The 26,886-nt window shown below is 44.1% G+C and overlaps 1 protein-coding gene across 1 annotated transcript in view; it reads left to right on the plus strand.

Moving 5' to 3' along the window:
* The first annotated feature begins 12,121 nt into the window (after positions 1–12,121).
* Positions 12,122–26,886, plus strand: part of dner (delta/notch-like EGF repeat containing) — a 342,780-nt gene continuing 328,015 nt past the window's right edge. The window contains exon 1 of the mRNA XM_068042557.1: positions 12,122–12,647. Coding sequence (XP_067898658.1) covers positions 12,468–12,647 — 180 coding nt within the window. The 5' untranslated portion in view covers positions 12,122–12,467. The remainder of the gene's footprint in view (positions 12,648–26,886) is intronic.

Genomic DNA, 26,886 nt, shown 5'->3' on the forward strand with positions numbered 1-26,886 from the left:
ATGTAACTCAGAAAGAGAGATAGAACCAATAATAAACATGGACATATTGGGTGCGAGAAACAGTCCTGTGATGAATGCTAAAGATGCTGGAGCTGAAATCAAGGTTTAGACAGAGCCTGCCTTTGCAAAAAAGCAGGTATCTATTAAGCTGCAGAGGTTTTATTACATTTTTCTTCTTTTTGCAAATAGGGGATCTTTGGCTTTATTAATATAGTAATAGAGTACAAAATAAATTATACCAAACCTTTATAAAACACTGCTTAGGCCTCAGCTGGAGTGTTGTATTCAATTCTGGGCATCATACTATAGAAAGGACGTATAGGCCTTGGAGAAGGTGCAGAATGGTACCAGGGATGAAAGACGTCAGTTATGTGGAGAAACTGAGTTTTTCTCCTTAGAGCAGAGAAGGTTTAAAAGATATTTGATAGAGGTGTTAAAAACATGAATAGTTTTGATGGATTAAATAAGGAGAAACTGTTTCCAATGGCATTTGGGATGATAACTAGAAGGAAGAGATTTAAGGTGATTGTGAGGTGGTACGAGGAAACATTTTTTCACACAGAGTTGTTGTGATCTGGTATCCACAGCCTGAAAGGGTGATGGAAGCAAATTCAATAGCAACATTCAAAAGAGAATTGGATAAATACTTGAAGGGAAAAAAATTACAGGGTGATAGGGAAAGAGCAGGAGAGTGGGATTCATTGGATAGCTGTACCAATGAATGGCTACCTTCTGTACTGTAACTTTCTATGATTCTATGATATGTGTGCTCATCAGTCTGAGGGATGTTAGTATTGGCAGATGAAACATTATGCTCATTTCAAGAACCAAGCTCCTCCAGGTCAGGTATGGTGTATTCAAGATACAAGAAATTTTGGTATGTTCAGACAGCCAAAATTACAATATACAAATGCAAGTTCTTTCCTTAGCTCCTGTTGCTCAAATATAACAAATTTAATATTTTTTAATTGGCCAATTGGATAACTAAAGGAAGTCATAGTAAATGGAGTATATATAGATTCTCAGAAGGCATTGCATGAGAGTCTTGTTACAACAACAACAACATTTATATAATGCCTTTAATATAATGAAGGGAGTGTTCTTGAGCAGACCTTGGGGTGCAAGTACCTGGTTCCCTGAAAGTGCCAACACGGGTGGACAGGGTGGTGGTGAAGACGTATGGCATGCTTGCCTTCATCGGCCGAGGCATTGAGTTCAAGAATTGGGACGTCATGTTACAGTTGTACATAACGTTAGTTAAGCCGCATTTGGAGTACTGTGTGCAGTTCTGGTCGCCGCACTACAGGAAAGATGTGATTAAGCTAGAGAGGGTGCAGAAAAGATTCACGAGGATGTTGCCTGATTTGGAGGGCTTGAGTTATAAAGAGAGATTGGATAGCCTGGGTCTGTTTTCGCTGGAGCGAAGGAGGCTGAGAGGGGACATGATAGAGGTATATAAAATTATGAGAAGCACAGATAGGGTAGATAGCCAGAGTCTGTTTCCCGTGGTAGGGGTGACTAAAACTAGAGGGCATAGATTTAAGGTGAGAGGGAGGCGGTTTAAAGAGGATCAAATGGGTAAATATTTCACACAAAGAATAGTGGGTATCTGGAATGAGCTGCCAGAGGAGGTGGTGGAGGCAGGAACAGTAGTGACATTTAAGAGGCATCTGGACAGGTACTTGAATGAGCAAGGCATAGAGGAATATGGAATTAATGCAGGCAGGTGGGATTAGTATAGATAGACATTATGGTCGGCATGGACGCGGTGGGCTGAAGGGCCTGTTTAGTTTAGTTTAGTTTAGTTTAGAGATACAGCACTGAAACAGGCCCTTCGGCCCACCGAGTCTGTGCCGACCATCAACCAACCATTTATACTAATCCTACACTAATCCCATATTCCTACCACATCCCCACCTGTCCCTATATTTCCCTACCACCTACCTATGGCAACATCGAGGGCCGAAGGGCCTGTACTGCGCTGTAATGTTCTATGTTCTATGTTCTATACTAGGGGCAATTTATAATGGCCAATTTACCTACCAACCTGCAAGTCTTTCTATGCTGTACGACTCTATCTATGACTTCACAGGAGCATTATAAAATATATGATGCTAAGCCACATAAGGAGATATAAGGGCAGATGTTCAAATGCTTGGTCAAAGAATTAGGTTTTAAGGAGATTTCTAACAGAGGAAAGTGAGGTAGAGAGGCAGAGAGGTTTAGGGAGAGAATTCCAGAGATTAAAGCCCAGGCAGCTGAAGGTATGGCAACCAATGGTGGAGCAATTAAAATCAGGGATTCACAAGAGACCTGAAATAGAAAGTGCTGGTATCTCAGAAGTTTGTGGGACTGGAGGAGATTGCAGAGATAGGGAGGGGAGGGGGCCATGGAGGGATTTGAGAATAATTTAAAAATCAAGGCATTGCTTAACTGAGAGCCAATGTAGGTCAGTGAGCACAGGGGTGATGGGTGAATGGGATCTGGTATGAGTTAGGACATGAGCACCAGAGCTTTGGATGACCTCAAGTTTACAGAGGGTAGAACATGGGAGACTGACCAGGAGTGGATTGGATTGGAATAATCAAGTCTAGAGATAACAAAGGTATGGAGGAGGGTTTCAGCAGCAGATAAGCTGAGGCAGGGCTGAAGTCAGGTGATGTTACTGAGGTGGAAAGAGACAGTCTTTGTGATGGTATGGATATGTGGTTGAAAGCTCATCTCAGTGTCAAATATGATGCCAGGGTTGTGAACAGTTTGGTTCAGCCTCAGACAGTTGCCAGGGTGAGGGATGGAATCGGAAGCCAGGGAACAGAGGTGATGGTGGGGACCAAACACAATGGCTTGGTCTTCTCAATATGTTAGATAAAGTCAGGTTAATGGAATAAGAGGAAATGTAGCAAATGAATAGAAAGAGTTAGGATATCTCAAGGTTTATGCTGAAGAAGGGGTGAAAGTCAGTGTTGGGTTCATTTTTGTTGTTGGTATATATATACATATATATGATTTGGACTTGTGTATTGGGAGCACATAATGAAGTTTGATGCCAATGCAAAAGTAGGAGATGTGGAAAACAATGAAGAGGAGCATAAGAGCTTTAAGGAAGGTTGGTGTAATGGGAAGACAGGTAACAGATGCAACCTAATGTGAAAGATAGTACATTTGGGAGAGAAAAGAAGGCATGGGTGTATATACTTAATGGAAAGATAAGGAAGGGTGTGGATCAACAGAGAGAACTGGGGTTCAAATAAATAAGAAAGAACTTGCATTTATATAATGCCTTTAACAATTTCAGCATGTCTCAAATGCATCATAGCCAATGAAGTATTTCTTGAAGTGTAGTTACTGTTGCAATGTATAGAAACATGGCAGCCAATTTTAACACATAAAGGACCCACTAACAGCTAATTTAATTCAGTAATGTTGGTTGAGGGATAAATATTGGCTAAAACAATTCCCCTGCTCTTCTTTGAATAGCAGCATGAGATATTTTACATCAATCTAAGAGGACAAAAGGAAACTTAGTTTAAGATCTCATCCAAAACACTGCAGCATTCCCTCAGTACTGCACTGGAACAAAGATTATATACTTAAGTATCTGGAGTGGGACTTGAACCTATGACTTTCTAATTTAGAGATGAGAGTCGCACCACTGAGCCAAGGCTGATAAATGAAAAAGCACTCTACAACCACAACCACAGAAGGGAATCCTCTGTTGCATCAGCATGGCAATTTTCCATTTCCCAAAACGACCTCCGACTAATATTTCTAATTTACTGCCAAGTAGTGCTGAATTGTAAGCAGTTTTGTGCTCTTGATTCGTATCAGCCAGAAACTAGTCTGACACTACCCAGCCTCATTTGACAGAGGATTTCACAGCCAATAGAGAAGAGACTTTCATCTTATCAGTCTTATCAGAGGTAAAAGGTGTTAATTTTACTACAATATCCAGCCTCCTTTTTTAGTCCCTGTTTATAAAAAAGGGGTGGTGCGGGGGGAGGGGGGGGGGGGTGCAAATTGGCACTTAGCTTATGCAAAAACAATAAATTTATTTCAGATCTGGACATGCCTTTTCCATACACATTAGTTTGAGACTTGCATCACAGTCAAATTTGTGTTCCATTTACTGTATAGATCAGAAGCTCATTGTATTTGGTGCTGATGATTCACATTGCACTTGTGTTCTGGTTATTGACTGAGCTAAGTATGCATTACAATGGGTCTACTTTTTATTATTCGAACATTTTATACTGCACTGCATTTCTCCACTATCTTATTTCATATGTTACATTCCTGTTCTAAATTTTGAACAACTTCTCCTCGGAAATCACAATAAAGAAGACTTTTTGATAGAATGGGTCAATCTTTTCAACATAAACTGGCAACAAATGTGAATTTGTGTTTTGTGGAAGAAACAATGCCATGTGATGGTGAAAATACTGAATGATTTCACTAACAAAACATTGGTAATTTATTCCTCTTGTTCATCTATCTCACATGGCATAAGTGTCATCACTGACTTATCCTCTAAATAAGGTAATGACTCCTCTTTTCATTCACAATAAAAAGATTAATATTGCAAGGGTTATGTCACAAATGCTGTGTACCATCAGGTATGACCTCAAATTTAATGTGTCTCTAGTTTCTAGAATGAAAATCCAATTCTTTGTCAGGTCCCTGCATCATAACATTGACAAATCTCAAGTGCTACTTTACGTGATGCCTATGAGCAACAACTGCAATGTAAAGGAAAAATCGATTTGAAACATCTCTAAAACAAGAAGAACTTTTTTACAAAAGAAAACTTTAACAATAGCCAAACCACATTAAAACGCAAGCTGAGAAATAGGAATATAAAGGAACATTAACAGACATTTATCTGTCAGACAAAGGCAGTTGGTAACCAAGGGCAAATCTTGGGTTGCTATGGGATCAGCAAAACGTAATGGCACAGTCTTGAGATAAGACACCACTGAATAGCAGTAAGTAACATGAATTATGAGGTAACCCCACTAAACCTTGAACCAACTACAAACAAGAGGTACAGGCACACCTTATGAAACCAATCATTGCGACATGTATGGGAAAGTCACGAAGGAAGTGTGGACACAAAGGATATTAGACTGTTATATGAAAAGGAAGAATGTGCAGGATTACGGGGAGAAGGCAGGGAAATGGAACTGAGTGAATTGCTCTTTCAGAGAGCCAATGTGGACATGATGGGCCGAATGACCTCCTTCTGCACTGTAACGATTCTGTGATGAGCAAACTCAATATCTAGCATTTTCACTGCTGTCCACTAAGACAGATGAGTCCTGGTATAATGAAGAGTAGGCTAAATATTCAATAGACTTTAAGTGATCTTTGGTTTGACCACTGGGCATTTGAAGACTCCAGGAAGGTTCAGTTGTTTCTTATTTAATACGTATGTTAATAGTTAAATAAGAGATCTCTGTGCGAGAGTGTGTTTCTGTTAAGGCAGATTCAGGTCTACGAACCCCACTTTAACACACAATGGGCTGAATTTTACCGGCCCCTCGACGCCGTGGGTCACAGCGCGGGGGCTGGTAAAATGCTATGGGGAGAGGCCCGCCATGACCTGCGACGTCGAGAAGGGCCCGCCCCATATTACCAGCGACAGCGGGACCTCGGTGCAGCGACCCCCCCACACCCTCCCCCCCGCCACACGGCGGTGGCACCACAATTAGCATATGGTAAAGAGTACTTGCCTTTGCTGATTATGCAGCCCACCGCCTCTCCACTGACACGTCCGGATTTTTTGCTGAACGGGCAGCCGTCACGTGCCGTCCTGTTCTCGATTTGAAAAGCCGTTGGTCCTCAGCGTCAGGAGTTGTCGCCAGCGAAGGTAAGTTCTGTTATTCAGGGGTCTCACTCTGCAATTCGGAAGGCAGGAGGGAGGGGGGATATTCAGGGATCTAACTCTGCATTCTGAAAGGGAGGGGGTCTGGGATTACAGGAGGGAAAGCAGTGCTGGCATGAAGGGAGGTACCATGTACCATCCCTCCGTTAACAGTGTATGCTCTGTGTTTGTGAGGGGGCAATGGCATACTAGGCACCCTGTGTGTGGGGAGGGTGCCAGAAAGGGCAGGAGCATTAAGGTTTTATGGATGATAGGGACAATCGTTTCAGCTGGTAGGATTTTGATGTGGTCATGCTGTGCCTCTCTGAGTGTTGGCCTAGATGGGCAATGCCATGGCACACCACATAGTTGATCCAGGAAAGCAACTGATGTACCTGTCAACACCAATCGCTGTCCTGTTAGGAACCTTCGAATACATGTAGGGTTCAACTCTATTTATCACATGGAAATAGGTATGGCTCATCCTACATTGTGTGATCCTCTGCACGTGAGGTTCCGTATGCACCAGAGGCAACACCAACAGGCAGGTGCAATCCACGTAGAGACCCCCGGTCATGAGCAGCAGGCCCCCCAAGGGGAGATCACCATTATGTTTGCTGTGCATCTACAGGCCCCACATGAAATGCCATTGGATGTCAGAGGCGATTTCACATGTGGAGAGGGTGGTGGCATGTCTCTGTGCCCTGCTCAAGGATGACCTGCAGTCCATGGGCTCCAGTGGACATCCCATGCTTTTGTTCCTCATAGTGGCAGCGGTTCTCAAGCCTGACACCTCTGCACCTTTTTAGGGGGCCCACCAGAGACCTTCGCAGGGGTCACACAGTCAGCAGTGCACCACTGCATCAGGGAGGTCACCAATGCCCTGCACCAGAGGGCCAGTGAGTATGTCCGCTTCAGGACAGACTCTCACAGCCAGGCCCAGAGGGCCATTGGCTCTGGTACCATTGCTGGAGAACCATAGGTTGTAATGTTTATAGACTGCACTCATATGGCCATCAGGCCTCCCACCAAGCTACCACCTGCAGACATCGCCATTAAAGGAGCCCTCTCAATCTAGGTGAAGCTGGTATGTGATCACCGCAGATGCTTCCTTCGAATGTGTGACCGCTTCTCAGGCAGCTGCCATGACACCTGGGACCTGCGCCAGTCCCGGCTGCCACCGCTGTTCACTGAACTGGCTCAGATGGAGGGGTGGCTTCTTGGAAATAAGGGCTATCCCTTGCAGACATGGCTCCTGACACCAGTGAGAGACTCCACCACTGCTGCAGAGGAGAGATACAACGCTAGCCACTGAGCAACATGAGCCACCGAGCAGCATGAGCCACCATTGAGCAGGAGATCGACATACTGAAAGGGCACCTCCAATGCCTGTATGGATAGGGTGATGCCCTGTACTACGGGCCGAAAAGGCCAGCTCCTTTCTTTGCTGCTCTGCACAACTACGCACCCAATAGAGGCCAGGCCTGGCATGATGAGGAGAGACGTCAGCAGGATTCCTCCTCGGACTACGAGGAAGCTGAGGACCTACAACATGAAAGACGCATGGGAGGGCAGATGGCACCCAGGCTCTGCACGCAGGGCTAGCAGTGAGGTAGGGATGTACGGCAGTGGCTTATCAGACAAAGGTTGTCTGCTCTATAGGAACCGACATGAGCTCTGCAAGCCACACATCATCCTTGCTCACCTGCTCTGCACCAGTCAACATCTGCAGCATCCTGTGTAAACCATTAGAGGCAGCAGCTGACTGAGCCAATGTCCATGTCACTGCATCCGTGGAGACGCTCATGAGCAATGGTGGCATAACAATGATGTTATTGAATACGTTGGCTCTCCTGAAAGGCCAACGGTGCAAAGGGATGTGACATTGGCGCTACATGCTGGCACACATCATTCACACAGAGAAAAGGACACACATGTTGGTGAGGAACATTTAGTGAAAGATGTATTTACTTTGTTGTGACACCCGTGCATTCCCATTTGTGTCAGTGTGTTCTCTGTAAACTTCTGTAATACCTTTTATGGTCTATTTAAGTCTCATGTCCTGGAATGTGCAAATTTAAGATTATTCACCCAGGTGTGGCACACCTACAAGCAGGAATGTTACACTTGAGTGGGAGAAGAGGATCGCAACTTCACAGGACACTGGGACACAGCAGGGTACGTATGTGGCAGCAAAGTGGAAAGTGCTGGGGTCACTCAGCAGGTCAGGCAACATCAGTGGAGAGAGAAGCAGTTAACTTTCAGGTCTGTGAACTTTGACAAGCTAACTCGGTTTCTCTCTCCACAGATGCTGCCTGACCTGCTGGATTTCTGCAGCACTTTCTGCTTTGCTGCCAGATTGACAGCAGTCCCACTCTTCAGCAGTCAGGTATTTCTTTGACAGCTGTCAGGAAGCAGGTGTTGCAGTGCTTAAAATAGGGCCCCGGCACCTGCTGCACATCTGTCAAAAACTCTCTCACTGCGCCGAATGTCCCACCTCTCCCCACCTAATATGGGGAGGGTGGCTCAGCGCCATGATTCTAATGAGCCTCCGCGCGTAATATTGCGGGAGCTCAGCGGCGGCCGCTAAATGCGGGCACCATGCTGAGTTGTGTGGGCGCCGCCACGAATAAAATTCAGCCCCATGTGGGAGGTGAGAATGTCATTAAGTAATTCCTACAAATGTGAACTAAAACATGGAACTACAATGATAAGAAATAAGATTGTAACAAAACTCTTTATTGAACATATTTTCAAATCTCAGTGAATTTATGGTAGTAATTTCATTTTAGGATTCAGATGACTTAGCTCTTTTTGCTTAGAATGTTTGAATTCATTTTACCTTCTAATTTACTGAAAGCTGTTCCATATATTCTCTAATTGTATCCAATACTTAATGAATTGAGTTGTGTAACTAATTGAGTTGACTTGTACACCTTTAAGAGGATAAAAGTACATGCAACCCATTCAGCTCATCATATTTATCAAAACCAGATGCTGAGCAACTCTCTAAAGTTCATTTGTTCGCCCTACAATCTATTGGCTTTCACAACTTGTCAAGCCAGCCCACAAAGTTTACTTTTATTTCTCAGTTGCTTGTTTGTCCTTTATGAATTCTGTGGGCTTGGAGATTTGGAATAGGCAATTCTTTGCGCTGCCCTCTAATGCCTCCCCCCTCTTTCTCTGTATAATTGCTTCCAGCCCTACAGCCCTCTGAGATCTCTGTGCTCCTCCAATTCTGGTTTCTTGCTCATCCCCTATTTTAATCACTCCACCATTGGCAGCCATGTCTTGAATGGAGGGATGTGACTAGTGGTGTTCCACAGGGATCAGTGCTGGGACCTTTGCTCTTTGTAGTATATATAAATGATTTGGAGGAAAATGTAGCTGGTCTGATTAGTAAGTTTGCGGACGACACAAAGGTTTGCGGACGACGCAAAGGTTGGTGGAGTTGCGAACAGTGATGAGGATTGTCAGAGGATACAGCAGGATATAGATCGATTGGAGACTTGGGCAGAGAAATGGCAGATGGAGTTTAATCTGGACAAATGTGAGGTAATGCATTTTGGAAGGTCTAATGCAGGTGGGAAGTATACAGTAAATGGCAGAACCCTTAGGAGTATTGACAGGCAGAGAGATCTGGGCGTACAGGTCCACAGGTCACTGAAAGTGGCAACGCAGGTGGATAAGGTAGTCAAGAAGGCATACGGCATGCTTGCCTTCATCGGTCGGGGCATAGAGTATAGAAATAGACAAGTCATGCTGCAGCTGTACAGAACTTTAGTTAGGCCACACTTAGAATATTGTGTGCAATTCTGGTCGCCACACTACCAGAAGGACGTGGAGGCTTTTGAGAGGGTACAGAAGAGGTCTACCAGGATGTTGCCTGGTCTGGAGGGCATTAGCTATGAGGAGAGGTTGGATAAACTCAGATTGTTTTCACTGGAATGACAGAGGTGGAGGGGCGACATGATAGAGGTTTACAAAGTTATGAGTGACATGGACAGAGTGGATAGTCAGAAGCTTTTTCCCAGGGTGGAAGAGTCAGTTACTAGGGGACATAGGTTTAAGGTGAGAGGGGCAAAGTTTAGAGGGGATGTGCGAGGCAAGTTCTTTACACAGAGGGTGGTGAGTGCCCGGAACTTGTTGCTGGGGGAGGTGGTGGAAGCAGGTACCATAGAGATGTTTAAGAGGCATCTTGACAAATACATGAATAGGATGGGAATAGAGGGATACGGACCCCGGAAGTGCAGAAGGTTTTAGTTTAGGCAGGCATCAAGATCGGTGCAGGCTTGGAGGGCCGAATGGCCTGTTTCTGTGCTGTACTGTTCTTTGTTCTTTGTTCTTTGTTCAGTGTATAAGCCCTAAGCTCTGGAATTCCCTCCCGAAATATCTCTAACTCTTTACATCTCTCCCCTCCTTTAAATTGCTTCTTAAACCTTATGTCTTTGGCTAGCTTTTGGTCATCTTTCTTAATTATTTTATTCTCTCATGGGACGTGAGCATTTCTGGTAAGGCCAGCATTTTATGCCATCCCTAATTGCCCTGAGAAGGTGGTGGTGTGCCTCATGCAATCTCCTTATGTGGCTTGGCATCAAATTTTGTTTGATAACACTCTTGTGAAGTACCTTGGGATGTTTTACTCCATTAAAGGCACTATATAAAGGCAAGTTGTTGTTGTTGCCAGCTCATTAATAGTTAAGTTCTAAATCTGTTCATATCAGGAGGTTGGGATATTTGTAAATTAATGGGAAATGTATTTAAAACTTTTTTATGGGGCCATGTGTTTACATGTTATGCAGTTCAGCAGCCTAGGAAGACAAGAATCTTGTTCATAAAACTATACTTCTTTGCTCTTTATCCAATTTATTTCACCTCACTTTTTTATTTGTTTCTCATTGGACCTTTGTCTAATTCGGGAATCAGATGTTTTGACTCCACATTTAATCCATCAGCACTTTCTCAGATGTACTCGCCCTTTCCCAGAACACTCAGGACCTTAGCAACATGGAAGGCTGATTGGTCAATTGGCCTATCAAGTGGATTCTTTCCACAGATTATGTAGAATTGGCAATGAGCTCTACCCAACCTTATTAATTATGCTGAGGAAGGTTCTGAAAAATCCTTCCTACTTGAAAAAATGAACAAATCCAAACTCCAGAATACCCATCTATACCTCATACCTAACATTCTACATCCTTAACTGGTTTTCTTCCTTGGCAGAGTAGTTTGGGAAATGAGTCACACAAAACTGGATTATCTCTTGACATGCTCCTGATCCTACTAACCCCTGATACCGACTTGTGCATCCAGCGTTTACAAACAGGGTGGGCCTGGGTAGATAATGGCCCACCCAATGAGCACCGAGACCCCCGCCTAACTCTGAGCCTGGGTCAAATGCCATGAATGAAGGGAAGTCCATTGAACAAACACTAGAAAGGAGATTAGATTAAGAGTAAAAGGCAAGTAAGATGAAGAGACATGGGATGAACCTTTAAATATGGTATCTGATCTTTCAACATTACATCCATTGGGATTGGGATGATGCTGCATTTGAAACAAAGGGCCAGTTGAATTATTTGCACAATATAATACGAATGATTTGCTGTGACCTTTGGTCATTACCCGTTCACAATAAATTGATGGTCCATCCAAATTCCCATTGCCAGCGATATCACTGGTTAGAAAGTGACTTGCAGAAGAGCTGCAAAGACCTCATGTGCAGAGTCCTCTTGCTCCTTCTCCTATCGTGCCTGGAGATCACAGCAACTTTGTACCAAGAGACAAAAAATACCCACATTAGTTAACATGCGGCAAGAAAATCCATCTGTAACTGAAAGCAGCGCCATTTCAGGGCAACACTCTCCTAACAGCACCAAGAGTGGAGCTGAAGGGGGGAGAGTCGATTAAATTACAGCAGAGACTAGTGATTTTTTAATTTGCTCTCGGGATGTGAGGGTCACTGGCTGGACCAGCGTTTATTGGCTTAATGGAGGAGGCTTTCTATTGTAATGTATCAATGTGACTGCTAACTTTGATTCAATAATAAGAATAAACTGGGTCAATGTGCTGGGTGGGACAAGAAAGATTTTTATATCAACGAGGATAAAGGTGGGGAGGAGGGTTTTGAGAATTCCCTGGGCTCCGGGTCACGGTTATGTGAAACTCTGCCCATCTTTCATTCTCCGCCTGCCCTGCTCCTCCTTTAAGACGAGCCAGTGCTGTGTCGAGTAAGCTGCTGCAATGCTCAGTGCATTGGGGATGAGATCCATCACAGGATGAGCTCTGCTCCTTTATATCACAAGGCGCATTCTTGTCCTGTGCGGGGAAAAACAGCCGGTTAAAAGAATAATTAAAAAAAAAAGGGGGTGGCGGCCGGCTGGATGTGAGGGAGTGCTGAAAGTAGGTTGATCCCACAAGGATCCAGCCTCTCGTCAACCTGTCGTCATTAGAAATTCGGTTATCTTCGATCGCAGCCGCGATCTCTCAGTCTGCGAGCAGCAGAGGCTAACCCTGTACAGAGACAGAGGGAGAGGGGAGGCTGAGCTCGAATCCTAACCCCAGCCACAGGCAACAAGCAGAACCCCCTGCCAGACCCCGTGCTGAAATGGCACCTCTCTTGCTGCTCCTGCCCACTGTGGTTGTCCTGTCTGCCGCCACTGCCACCCCGCTGAGCCCGTGTGCCAGCCAGCCCTGCCTCAATAATGGCACTTGTGCAACTTTGCAAGGACAGCTGGCATCCTACAACTGCACCTGTGCCCCTGGATTCGCGGGACAGCACTGCCAGGTAAGAGTACCAGGGTCTGCCTGGCATATCTTCATGTTATAGTGGGGATGAGGTAGAGAGAATCATTAGAACGGGTCCTGACTTTCGCGAAGATGCCTCTGTGGCTCAGGTCTCCCGTGTGGTCAGTAGCCTGGAAATTAGATGATTAAAAATTAAAACTGTTTCTGGGGTTACCGATTCAGTTCTGCCTCTTTCTCCATGAAATCCATTTCAACAGAATCGCATTTATTTAAAGAGCGACCCAGTCTGCTCCAGATTTTGCAGATGCAATCCCAAAATGAACGAGCCTTTTATTCCACGCTCTCCCGGCCACCCGTGTCCCTGTTACTGATCCAGCGCGGAAGGTGAGAGATGAACCCGCCGCAGCCAGTACCCTGAAACCACCAGGCTTGGTAACTGGGGCAAAACCAAAGGTGCCAGGGGCAATCCCAGTGTTTGGGGGCGAGTTTTACTCTGGGTGGCCCGATCCTCTGTCAATAAATTCCACACTATACAGTCCCCCAGTCTTCAGTTATATTTCATAGTAAAGGTCATGTAAATGAGACTGTCGGAATGCTGGGTGTTTCACAATGCGGTGGAATAGTGCTGGCACTGGCAAACAGTGGGTCTTACTTTCTGTGTGAAACTTTGCTGATTGTGGAATCAGAAGAAGAAAATGATTGAATATGACGCGAGCTGTCCAGCTGTCTAACCCTGTGCATCATTCTGAACTGTGTCAAGTGTGATTTGTTTGCATATTTTTGCGGGAGCCTGATTTCCTTCTCTATATTTTAAGCAAGATATTTTTATAGACCACTTGTGCCTTTTCTCTGAGCTCTTCCCCAAACCCTTAACACCCAATACATTAATGACAATGTTAAGGGAGGTTACCCCCCTCCCCCTCCCCCTCCCTCCTTGTCAGGGCTCTGCTGCCTTTGTTGACTTGTGAAGGGAGACACAACCAACCAAGTACAAACTATCTCCTCCACTATCTGATACTACAACATCACGCCCTGAAGGACAAGTGGCCGAAGTGTTGACTGATAATCTCAGTTGCGAGAGTATTTCTAAGAATCATTTGCCCTGATTTACTCGCTGCCTCCCAAATTCAACCTAATCATGTCATTAAGAGCTTGTAGGTTCATTTCCGCCCAATTCTGTAGGCTTTCAGTATTAAATATACTAAAACCTGTGCTTAGAAACAGCGGGATTTTTTTTAAAAAGAGCAAGGAACCAGGCCATTGTTGATAAGGGGAAATTAATCAAATTCCTGCGCGTTCAAAACCCAGATTCCTAAACCAAGCTCCTTTGATTTTGATCTAATCATATGCAGTGGGAAATTTCCCAGTATTTTATAGTGCATGAAGAAAGTGACAGCCTCTTTCCTGCCCTTAGTCTTGTTAACCGTTCCGCCGCAAAACCTTCTCAAACATCTGTTACTTGAAGAATAAATCTCCTTCTGATGTGCTCCATGGATTTCCCCTCAAAAGAACTAGTTCGAGTCATTTCAGGAGGATGCAGGAATGTATCAAATTAGTTATTGGTGAAAATGACGGTAAAAAATAAAAGAATTGGGATCTTGGAGGATCTCAATGCGGTACATTAAGGATACGAAATATGCGGATTGTATCCAACCTGGTAATTTCAGTAATGATCTCAAATCCAGGTGCTTTGAGGAGACTGTGTACAATAATTGATTTCTGCTACGCATTAGTTGCGCCACAGCTGCTGACTTTCCAGTGAAAGTCTATGCGGTCATCAAGTTAAAGTGACTTGCCGAACATTTCATTGTTTTTACAGATAAAAGAGGGAGTGATCATGCAGACAGTGATGTGGTCAGGTCACTTAACTTCAGTTGCTGACTCTTGTTTTAACTTCCCAAAATCCGGTGCATGAATGAATCGAGAAAACCCAACAACTACCTACCACCAACAGCCACTGGGAGCTAACATCATGATCAGTTTACTGAATCTGTCAACAACAGTTGAGCATAACAGGTCACTTTTTGATAGGTTTTAAATGATTGACTTGTCAGCTAATATTAGAAAAATATCTTGCAAGGTACTTTTTTTGTAGACGCAGGTTTTAATTGCATGGCTGGTTGCAATCTGTTCTTGCAAATTAATTACATTTTATCACTAGTTTTCTTATTTTTTTTCTCACTAATTTTCTCTCCTCTCCATGCAGTGAATTTCGGCAGGCTATTTAAAAACCTTGGGACGTTTTACTACTTTAGAGGCGCTATATAAATGCAAGTTGTTGTTGAATGCGGCAACGAGAGCGCATTACAACCAAGCCCAATCTGGTGCTCACCCAATGTTGACCCAGGCATGCTGGCAGCAGCATAATCAGATTCTGCCCTCTTCCCTGACCCAACTGCTGATGCCGATTGTAGAGTCTCTGGCGTCAATTGAGGGGAGATCTGTTAATTCAGTCCTGCCCAGTCCTGGGATCTTTATGCTGTGTATTGATAAACTCAGTGGCCCATCATAATATGCGTTGGGAAGGGGGGGGGGGGGGGGGGGGACACAAAAGCAAACATTGTCAATATTCATCCTGTATTAATCGCTATTGCTGCATAAACTTCCAGCATCCAACAATGAGGAAAGGTTTCGTCTGTGCACGCTGTGTATTGAAACTATAAGCCTGGTGATGAGGAACGTTAATTTGTAACACATTGCACAAAGCGGAATTCCGCCTCCCACCTCTGGGTGTTACAAAGCAATTTTTGCAGCGGGATATGCCACGAATTGAATTAGTCTAATTCCCAAATCCCTTTTAACTGTTTTCTCGAATTTCCTGAATAAACACCAAATCATTAAGTGACCTCGACATGGTTACTGAATGGACCAGCATCTGTATAAAGTGACAGAATTTGGGTTCAACTTTAAACTCTATCATGAACCTTTACTGTACGGCAGGGCTTAGGGAATAGTTTGCAATGTAATAGACTTCCTTTGTTTAGGGCAAGCAAGAATGGATATTGTTTTGTGAAAATGAAGGTGCACTGTGAGATAGTAAGAAATGCAGCTTGATCTCGAAATGTAGAGGAGCAATCTGTAGGCTGCATTAGGGTGGGTTGGTTTCGTGTGTTGAGGCAGGGATAGCAGCTTACTTACGCACCATTTTCACAGTGTTAACATGTGTGATTATCATGTAACTTTAAGGAATGACAGGAGTGCAAACTCCAATGAGCCTGGGGATAAAGAAGCTGATTTCATCTTGTTCTTCCACTGCCTGTTTCGAACCCCGAGACGTCATGATGCGACGTCATCCTACGGCGTCATCGCGCTTCTCGTATTCATTGTGTCGTGACGTCACTATATAATGACGTCATGGCATCGCATAAGTCGCGCATGTGCAATCAGTGCTGCAGTTGCTGAGAGAGGCAATTTGAAAGTTTCTCCCCAGACCCAAACCATAATGTAAAAGAGTCATAATCATAGAGTTATACAGCATAGAAACAGGCCCTTCTGCCCATCGTGTCTGTGCTGGCCAAGCACCTAACTATTCTAATCCCATTTTCCAGCACTTGGCCCGTAGACCTGTATGCTATGGTGTTTCAAGTGCTCATCTAAATATTTCTTAAATGTTGTGAGAGTTCCTGCCTCTACCACCCCTTCAAGCAGTGTGTTCCAGATTCCAACCACTCTCTGGGTGAACATTTTTTTCCTCAAATCCTCTCTAAACCTCCTGCCCCTTACCTTAAATCTATGCCCGTTGGATATTGAAGGGGAAACCAAGTCACGATTTGAATGCAGAGCTGAGAGGAAGGAAGACAATGGGAATCAGTTCAAATGGGGTGTAATGTGAAATTTCATGTAATGTGCATTGGAATGGGGGGGGGGGGGTGGTAATGGGTTCTCATACTTGATTCCCCTATGGGTAAGTTCCTTAGGTTAATTGTACTTTTGTGAGGGTTAGTAGATAGGCTGGCCACTCATAGAAACATAGAAAGTTTAAGGCACAGAAAGAGGCCAGTTAGCCCATCATGTATGTGCCAGCAGAAAAATGATCCACCTATTCTAATCCCACCTTCCAGCATTTGGTCCATAGCCCTGCAACTTATAGCACTTGAGGTGCATATCCAGACTCCTTTTGAATGAGTTGAGGGTCTCTGCCTCATCTACCCTTTCAGGCACTGAGTTCCAGACAATCAACACCCTCTGGGTGAAAATGTTTTTCCTCATCTCCCCTTTAATTTTTCTACCAATCACTTTAAATCTATGCCCCCTCGTCAATGACCTCTCTGCTAAGGTGAATAGACCCTTCACCTTCACTCATCCAGGCCCCTCAAAATCTTGTACATTTCACTCAAATCTCCCCTCAGCCTTCTCTATTCCAAGGAGTACAACACCAGCCTATCCAATCTTTCCTCATTGCTGCATTTTTACAGTCCTGACAACATCCTCGTAAATCTCCTCTTTACCCTCTCTAGTGCAATTACATCCTTTCTGTAATGAGGTGACCAAAACTGCATACAGTACTCAAGTTGTGGCCTAACCAATGAGTTATACAGTTCCAGCATAACCTCCTTGCTCTTGTATTCTATACCTCGGCTAATAAAGGTAAGGATTCCATATGCCTTCTTAACCACCTTATCGACCTGTCCTGCTACCTCCAACGTCCCTCACTTCCTCTACACTTCTCAGTATTTTCCCATTTATCGTGTATTCCTTTGCCTTGTTTGACCTCCCCAAATGCATCACCTCACACTTCTCCAAGTTGAATTCCATTTGTTACTTTTCTGCCCATCTGACCAGACCATCAATATCTTCCTGCAGCCTACAGCTAACCTCCTCGCTATCCACCACATGGCCAATCTTTGTGTCGTCCGCAAAGTTCTTGATCATGCCCCCTATATTTACATCCAAATCATTAATATATACCAGTAAAAGCAGGGAACCCAGTACTGAGCCCTGCAGAACGCCACTGGAGCAGCCCTCCAGTTGCTAAAACAGCCGTCAACAATTACCCTTTGTTTCCTGCCACTGAGCCAGTTTTGTATCCACCTTGCTGCATTTCCCTGGATCCCATGGGGTTTTATTTTTTTTAACCAGTCTGCCATGTGGGACCTTGTCAAAAGCCTTGCTAAAATCCATGTAGACCACATCAACTGCACTACCCTCATCTATCTTCTTTGTTACTTCTTCAAAAAATTTGATCAAGTTGGTCAAACAACATCGTCCCTTAACAAATCCATGCTGACTGTCCTTGATTAACCTGTGCCTTTCTAAGTGACAGTTTATACTGTCTCTCAGAATAGATTCCCATAATATGCCTACTACTGAGATTAGACTGACTGGCCTGTAATTATTCACTCCCTTGCTAAACAGAGAGTACAATGTCAGCAATTCTCCAATCCTCTGGCACCACACCTGTATCCATTTAGGACTGGAATTGACTTTTTGCTATTTCCTGTCTTGCTTCTTTTAACAGCTTAGGATAAATTTCTTCTGGCCTGGGTGATTTATCAACTTTCAAGGATGCTAATCCCATTAATACTTCCTCTCTCCCTATGTTTATCACATTCAATATTTCACACACTTTCTCCTTAACTACAATATCTGCATCATTCCCCTCTTTTGTGAAGACAGACGCAAAGTATGCATTAAGAACCATACCAATATCTTCCACCCCTACACATAGGTTACCTTTTTAGTCTTTTATGGGTCCTACTCTCTCCTTATTTATCCTCTTACTTTTAATGTATTGAGAAAACACCTTTGGGTTCACCTTGATTTTGCTTGCCGATATATTTTCATGCCCTCTCTTTGCTTCCCTAATTTCCTTTTTGATTTCACCCCTCCACTTTCTATACTCCTCTCGGCTTTCTGTAATATTGAGTTCTCGGATACAAGCTTTCCTTTTCTGCCTTATCTTATCCTGTAGGCTCCTTCAAATCCATGGGGCTCTAGGTTTGGTCGCTTCACCCTTTTTCTTTGTGGGAACATGTTTCCGCTGAACCCCTTGAATCTCCCGTTTGAATGCCTCCCACTGTTCTGACACTGATTTACCTTCAAGTAGCTGTTTCCAGTCCACTTTTGCTAAATCACTCCTCAGTTTAGTAAAATTGGCCTTGCCCCAATTGAGAACTCTAACACCTGTTTTGACTCTGTCCTTTTCCAAATTTTGTTAAAACTAACTGAATTATGATCACTACCACCAAAATTCTCTCTACTGCCACTCCTTCCACCTGCCCATCTTCATTTCCTGAAACTAAGTCTAAAACTGCACCCTATCTTGTTGGACTTGCAACATACTGGGCACAAAGGTTCTCCTGAATGCACCTCAACAATTCTGCTCCCTCAATTCCTTTCACACTAAAACTATCCCAGTTAATATTGGGGTAATTAAAATCCCCTACTATTACTGCCCTATTGTTCTTGCACTTCTCAGAGTTTTGCCTACATATCTGCTCTTCTATCTCCCTCTGACTGTTGGGGGTCTATAGTACACTCCCAGCAGTGAGATAGCCCCTTTTTTGTTCCTTAGCTCAATCCATATGGCCTCATTTGATGAACCTTCCAACATATCATCCCTCCTCACAGCTGTAATAGTTTCCTTGACCAAAATTGCCACTCCCCCTCCTTTCTTGTCCCCCTCCCTATCGCGTCTGAAAACCCTGTAACCAGGAACGTTGTGCTGCCATTCCTGTCCCTCCTTAAGCCATGTTTCTGTAATAGCTATGATATCACACTACCACATGTCTATCTGTGCCCTCAGCTCATCTGCTTTATTTGCTATACTCCTTGCATTGAAATAGATACCCTTGAGTACTGCCAAGCTCTTTTTTTTATTTTCTAACCTTTGTTTCCTCTGTCTTCCACACTCATCCATTAATTTTCCACCTTCCATTTTAATTTCTGATGTTGTCCCAGCTGAGTCTACCCTCAGGTCCCCATTCCCCTGCCAAACTAGTTTACACCCTCCCCAACAGCACTAGCAAAACGTCCCGCAAGGAACTCAGTCCTGGCTCTGTTCAGGTGCAACCCGTCTGGCCTGTACACTCCATGGCAACCTCTTCTCACTTTAAAGGACCAGCAAATTAATACTGTTGAAGGAGATCCAAGAGTAGCTCAGCAATTCTTTCCCTTAGATGGAAAAGGAGTCTGATGCAAGGAGACTATAGCAATATTATCGAGTGTAGGTTGCCTTCCTTCCCCCGTTGGCCAGAGAATGAAAGAAGATTTTTGATATTGCTTCACAGAACTAAAACTTCTTGTCTAATCTCTAACAACAATGGTCGGACATCCCAGCTGGAACTGTATGAATAATTGAGCTTTGCATAAACTCCATGAGCCAAAGACTTGCACTGTTGCATTCAATACTATGGCTGACGTCTATAGTACCCAAGCATTGAATTTAGTAATCCATGGATTCTGGTGAACTGTCCTTTTCGTAAATCAGCCATTATGAATATTTAATTGTCTCTTTGCTTCCGTAGTATTGCAGGAGGCCCTGCAGAGGAGTGCTGAAGACCCCGGGACAGGTGAATGGGGTTGAGGTCGCCGGGGCCATTCAGGCAGGTGCTGGGGACAGGGGTAGGGGGGAGGGGAATGAGGTTGGTGAGGATGGGTGGGGTGGGTAGTCTTCCCGGAGGGGGTGGCCATTGCCGCTGGGGGGACCATCTGGGGGGAAAGGACACCTCCCGGCCCCGCTTGGAGGCCGCCAGAATTTACCTGGCGGTGTCTCCACCTGGTGGTGGGCCCCTCCGCCTTCAATAAAATTGAGGCGGAGGCGGGAAGAGGCCCTTAAGTGGCCATTAAGGGAAGGCAACGTGCACTCAACCCCCAGCCTTCTGAGGCAATTTTATGGCCCGCCTGCCTCCGTTTCCATTCCTAGGAGGCCAATAAAATTCAGCTCGATACGTGGTCATATTTGCTCTGGTCGGTTAATCCAGAACAAAAGGGCATAATTTTAAAATTAGAGTTTGTCCATTTAGGAGTAAAATTGGGAAGGATTTTTTTTACACAAAAGATAATGGAAATCTGGAACTTGCTCTCCCAAAGGACTGTAGATGGTGGGTCAATCAAACTTTTCCATAATGAGATCGTTAGATTCTTGTTAGGCAAGGATACCAAGGAATAAGGAGCATAGTGTACAAATGGCATTGAGGTACATATCAACCATGATGAACATGCTCGAGGGGCTGAATGGCTTACTCCTGTGCAGGGACTGGCTGGCTGTGCCTGATTTACTCAACACTAAAATCACTATTAAAGATGAAGGGGTAGAAATTTGTCACAGACGGTGGCACAAAAAGGGCAATATTGGATCAGCCGTCTGTTATACACAGTGCCTAATATTCACTTCCATTGCAGTCAATGAAATTGAATATCTGGTGCAGTGTATAATGGGCGCCAGATCTGATGCCTCCCATTTTGACTCGCCTGAGACGAATTTCTACCCCATAGTCCTTAAAAATAGACTTTCAGACATTAAAGTCACTATTAAAGAAAGATTCATGTATATTCTAACGTTGCAGTTAAAATAATTTGGAGGGAAACGTTTGGCATAATTCAGTCATTTACTTCCTTTAGTAGCAGTTTCTACATTTCTGACAGAATTGTTTATGACAAATGTCAACCTACTCAGCTCATGTTGGTAAGTCCACCATTTTAACTACAGTGACATATAGAGAGTAGCTCACCACTGTATATCTGAAAAGACTCCCAAAATGGTAGCTTCATATATTAGATGTGTCTTAAGCTAACAACATTCTTTAATTAATTTAGTTTTTATTTTAAATGGAAATATCAGGGATGATTGGCAGCTCACAAGGCACAGGTGGTTATTCAGGATTCGGATCACAGCTCTTTTCAAACCTTTGTTATTGGTCACAAACATCCCCCAAAATCAATTTTAGTCCAGAATAATGACTTCTGCTGTCAATAAAAGTGTTGCTATCTAATCTATTCTCTGATTACATAAATTTGCCCATGTTGAAACTCTGTGTTTGCATTTTTATAGCACCTTTTAAATTTGCTCAACAATGGCTTCAATGGTCACCATTAGACTAACTTTTAATTCCAGATTTATTAACTGAATTCAAATTTTACCAGCTGCCGTGGTGGGATTTGAACTCATGTCCCCAGAGCACTAGCTTGGCTCTAGATCATTATTCTAGTAACAGTACCACTATGCCACTGCTTCCCCATTAATATGGCTGTAACTGTAAGTTGAAGTAAATATGAAAGTGAAGTTACTAAAATGCAAATATGATGAGCACAGAAATTTCAAAGAATTCTTCTTTGTGGAGGAAAAGGGAAAGATATTACTATAGGGTGAATACTGACCGTGATATGAAGTTGGCATGGTTGCGACATCATTGTTAGAGCAGTCGTGAATGGAGTTGAACACTTTGGAATTTCAGGAGTGGGGCTGCTCACTGAAGACATCAAACTGCAGCAACTCACCAAGATTCTTTCAACAGATATGTTCTACTCCTGGCATAGGCCTGTGTCCTGACAGGTGGCTTGCTTGTGTGATGGATGGTTTTTAGCTTTTTTGTTTCCAAATTTGGGTATTTATAAGTCAGCTTGGATTTATTTTGCATATATAGGGATAATATATGTCAAAAACAGGCATAACCAGTATAAACCTTTAAATCCAGTTCCTTAACCTGATGAGCAGGCAGTCTTTCATCTGGTTCCAATCAACTCAATAAATGGGAAATAACGATAGAAAGGCATTTCTCATGCTGCAGGTACCTGTGGGTTGATTGACCTAAATCTGAGTCTATGCGACACAAGCTTACAGCACACTGTCCATGGAGCAGACTCCGTCTGTTTAATTAGGTGACGTGTGGGGGGGGGGGTAGAAGGGGAGGATTGAATTCAGTTTGATTCAAGTGAAGAAATAAACAATAGGGTCTGATTACATTTCACAGATCTGCAATGGCTAAATGTTAGGTATTAAATTTACAGAGCACTGTAAACTGAGCTACAGATGATTAAAGATTCTGTTAATGTTTGTGACTTTCTCTGTCTTTTATTGCAGTAACAAGATGGTGATTGAACAAATTGCTATTTATGATACAATCCCTGTCTGCCTAAGGAACAGGAATCTTTATTTCTGTAACCAGCTGTGAATATGCATAGTTTCATTAATTGAAGTGTGAATTACTGACCATTATGTTGTACATATCAAAAAATCAGTTCATAATGGTTTACATCAATAATGTAAAAAATCTGTTTTATCAAAGGAGATACATATTGATTTAAATCCATGCCTCATCCTTTCTTGATGTGAACTTATCTGATATTATTGTAAATTTGACAAGCTTTGTAAATGTTTTATAATACAAATAGCACCTTGATGCTATGACATGTAATGCTACAGTGTCTCACCTGCAAACCCAACACAAGGTGAGTCCCTGATCTTTACAAGGCTATGAAAGGGGGGAGGAGAGGATAGGGTGAGGACTGAAAGATAGTTCCTCCCTAAGTGAAAGGGAATATCACCCTGCAATTTATTCTGCTGCTCTCATTCGATCTTTAGCAGACTATCACTCAATGACATTTCCAGAGGTCTGGCAGCACAATTAACTGCCACTTAAGGACCTTCTCCCGCCATCGCTGGTATTTTACCAGCAGCAGGCGGGCAGCTCAGGTCCTCCAGGAGGCTGCCAAGTAAAACCTGGCGGCCTCCTTGTGGGCTGGAGGGATGGGTCCTCCTGATCGGGCACCTTGTACCCACGGAGGTACACTCCATTGCCCAACTGCCCCCATTACACAGCACTCCCCCGCCCCCTTGCTTCACCAGGGTCTGGCCGATTGTCCCTGGCGAGGCCCCAGACATTTACCTTTTTCCAGGGCTGGCATTCTTCTTGCTCCTTTCCCGAGGTGCAGTCCCAGCTGTGGCCACCGCTCATGGTGGCGCTGCTGGGACTGAGAGCTGCTGACCCGCTGATTGGCTGGCAGCTCTTGGAGGCAGGACTTCTTGCCTCAGAGGGGCGGAAGTCCTGCCCAAGGCCAATTAACAGCTGGGGGAGTGTAAAATCCTGGCGTGGTTCCCCAGACCATGCGGAGGCGAGCTTGCTCCCGACATTTTGGCTGGTGGGTGGGGCCTCCCGCCCAACATAAAATTCTGGCCTTGGAGAGGATTTGAGAGTGGCAAATGTGACACCCTTATTCAAGAAAGAGTGTAAGGACAGTCCTAGCAACCACAGGCAAATTAGTTTAACATCAGTGGTGGGTAAGGTTTTAGAAACAATAATCAGGGAAAAAATTGAACAGGTACTTGGAGAGGTTAGAGTTAATTATGGAGAGCCAGCATGGATTTGTAAAAGGCAAATCATGCTTGACTAATCTAATTGAATTCTTTGATGAAGTAACAGACAAGGTTGTTGAAGGGAATGTGGTGGATGTTGTTTATGTGGATTTTAAGAAATCACTTGATAAGGTACCACATAAAAAACTGGCTAACAAAATTGAGGCTCATTGAATAGGATGGTCAGTGTCTAATTGGATAAAAAAAATTGGCTTAAGGGCAGAAAACAGCAGGTTATAGTAAATAGTTGTTTTTCAGACTGGAGGATGGTAGACAGTGCTGTTCCCCAAGGGTCAGTGCTGGGGCCACTGCTTTTTGTGCTATGTATAAATGACTTGGATCTTGGAATACAGAGTAGAATATCAAAATTTGCTGATGACACCAAACTTGGAGGTGTGGCAAACAGTGAGGATGATATGAACTGCCAGCAGCAGGTCATAGATAGGATAGCAGAATGGGCAGCAGAGGTGGCAGATGGAATTTAATACTGACAAGTGTGAGGTGATACATTTTGGCAGAAGGAATAGGAAGAGGTAATATATACTTAATGACACAGTTCTAAAGAATGTGCAGGAACAGAGGGATCTGGGGGTACATATGCATCGATCTTTGAAGGTAGCAGGACATATTGAGAGATTGGTTAGTAAACCATATGGGATCTTGGGCTTCATAAATAGAGGCATTGAGTACAGAAGCAGGGAAGTTATGCTGAACTTTTATAAAGCTCTGGTTAGGCCCCAACTAGAGAAATGTGTCCAGTTTTGGCCACCACACTTTAGGAAAGATGTGAGGGTCCTTGAAAAGAGGCAGTGGAAATATTGCCATAATGGTTCCAGAGATGGGGGGCTTTAGTTACCAGGTTAGGTTGGAAAAGCTGGGGTTGTTCTCCCTAGAACAAAGGAGATTGAGAGGAAATTTAATAGAAGTGTATAAGATTATGACAGGCTTAGGAAGTTAGACAAGGAAAAACTGTTCCCATTAACAAATGGTACAAGGATTAGGGGACACAGATTGAAAGGTTCGGGCAAAAGATGCAGGGGGAATACGAAGAAAAACTTTTGATGACCTGGAACTCGCTGCCCACAAGGGTGGAGGAAGTGGAGACAATCAATGACTGCAAAAGGGAATTGGATGGCTATTTGAAGGAGGTAAACTGGCAGGGCTATGGTGATCGGGTGGGGGAGTGGGACTGATCGGATAGCTCCATGGAGAGCTGAATGGCCTCCTGTGCCGTAAATGACTCTGGGGGAAATTTTATGCTCTCCCCCGCAGTGAGTTTGGAGGCAGGGAGAGCATTAAAACAAGTGGGATGGTCACGGGGAGGATTCCCACTACCGTTCCGCCTCTGCCAAAATTAAGTCCAGGTCCGGAAGCCTCCAAACCTCACCTCGCGACCAATAATGCCCAATTAAGGGCTTCTTCCCGCTGGACCTAGAATTAGCTGTGCGGGCGATGACCCTGTCGCCGCACAGGAAGCACAGCACGAAAACCAGGCTGCTTTCTGGCTCAGGGGTGGGGGGTGGGAGTGATCCCTTGTTAAAAGGCACCTAATGCCTGAACTAGGGACCCGACAATGGGAAGGAGGGGCCTGCTGAGAGCCACCCCGCTGCCCCTGCTATCAACCCCTTTACACCCCCTCCCCCACGACCCCCACCCCACGAGACCCCTCCTGCCCTGACTTGCCTGGGTCCAGGGCTGCTCCTGGGGTTTGGGTAGGTGCTCCACCAGCAGCAGCCACCGCCTCCGCGGTGGCGCTGCTCAGTGAAAGAGCTGCCGGCATCTGATTGGCTGGCAGCTCTCCGAAGGCTGGACTTCCATCGCCGTTGTCCTTGATCTGGTGGAAGGCCCACCGCTGTCCACCTAAGTGCCTAATTAGATTTGGCGGGCCTCCCACAGAAAAGGCGACGTGGAGTTCTCGGCGTCGCTTTTTCCGGACGCCGAGACACCCCCTCGCCAATGTAGAATCCTGGCCTATGTCTCTATTCGCACCACCAGATGTAGCACTAAGCCATACATGCCAGGCCCTATGCCTAGCTAATGTTTCAAACAGTGTAACATTTAGGGAAAGAAAAATGAGCCATTGTTCCCTCTTCTAATCCCTATCCAATTATACCCAATGTGCAAGGACATCAAGATTAGACTAAGCTGCGGTGTCTTCCACAGTCAAGCAGCCCAACAACACTCCCAGTCTAAGTCCACAGATGAAGAATGACCATTTAGATGAGGTAACGAAGGATGTCCACTGGTATAGAAGCATATACCAATAATAGGCAGCAGCTTTAAGGTTGTGTGAGAGCAGAATTCACAAAAACAAAATTAAAATTCAGATTAAATTATTAAAATTATCATTACAAGAAGCAGGCTTCATTTTGACGGTTAGAAATATTTATGCCATGCAACAGTGAAAATGTAAGTGACTGGCATTTCAATTTCCAGTCTGAGCATGTCTCAGCAAACTTTCATTGTGATATATATATTATCCAAATGGAAAATCAGATGGTGAATGGAGGGAGATGTGATGTAGTGGAAATGAGCAGCTCTTAAATTCATAAATTTTAATCAGGTATCAGCTCTTTCGGAACTGGAGCTATCATGTTCATATCTGAAAGTATCAGCTCTTCTCTGCATCTGAAATGACATCGTTGGAACTGACATTAATTTTGTTCCAGTAGCAGTGAAACAAAGTTAATATTTGAGTGTGTCTTGCGTGTTTTATGGGAAAAGTGCATCTTCATTCTGGCTAAAGTGGACGCTGAAAATGGGCTCAGTGATTAGAAAAACTTCCCCCAAAGTGTCACAAAAATCAGATGTGGCAGATGACTTAGAAATCCAGCCACAGGAGGAACATTGCAGCAAAACATGAACTGGGAATAAACTGAATTCCCGATAAACGTGTACTGATCCGCATATAGAAATACAGTGAACCAAACTCTATCTGTTATAAATATTACAGATAACCAGTTGATGAATATGTTTCCTTTCTTAC

This window comes from Heterodontus francisci, chromosome 11, assembly GCF_036365525.1.
Source record: "Heterodontus francisci isolate sHetFra1 chromosome 11, sHetFra1.hap1, whole genome shotgun sequence".
Classification (NCBI taxonomy): Eukaryota; Metazoa; Chordata; class Chondrichthyes; order Heterodontiformes; family Heterodontidae; genus Heterodontus; species Heterodontus francisci.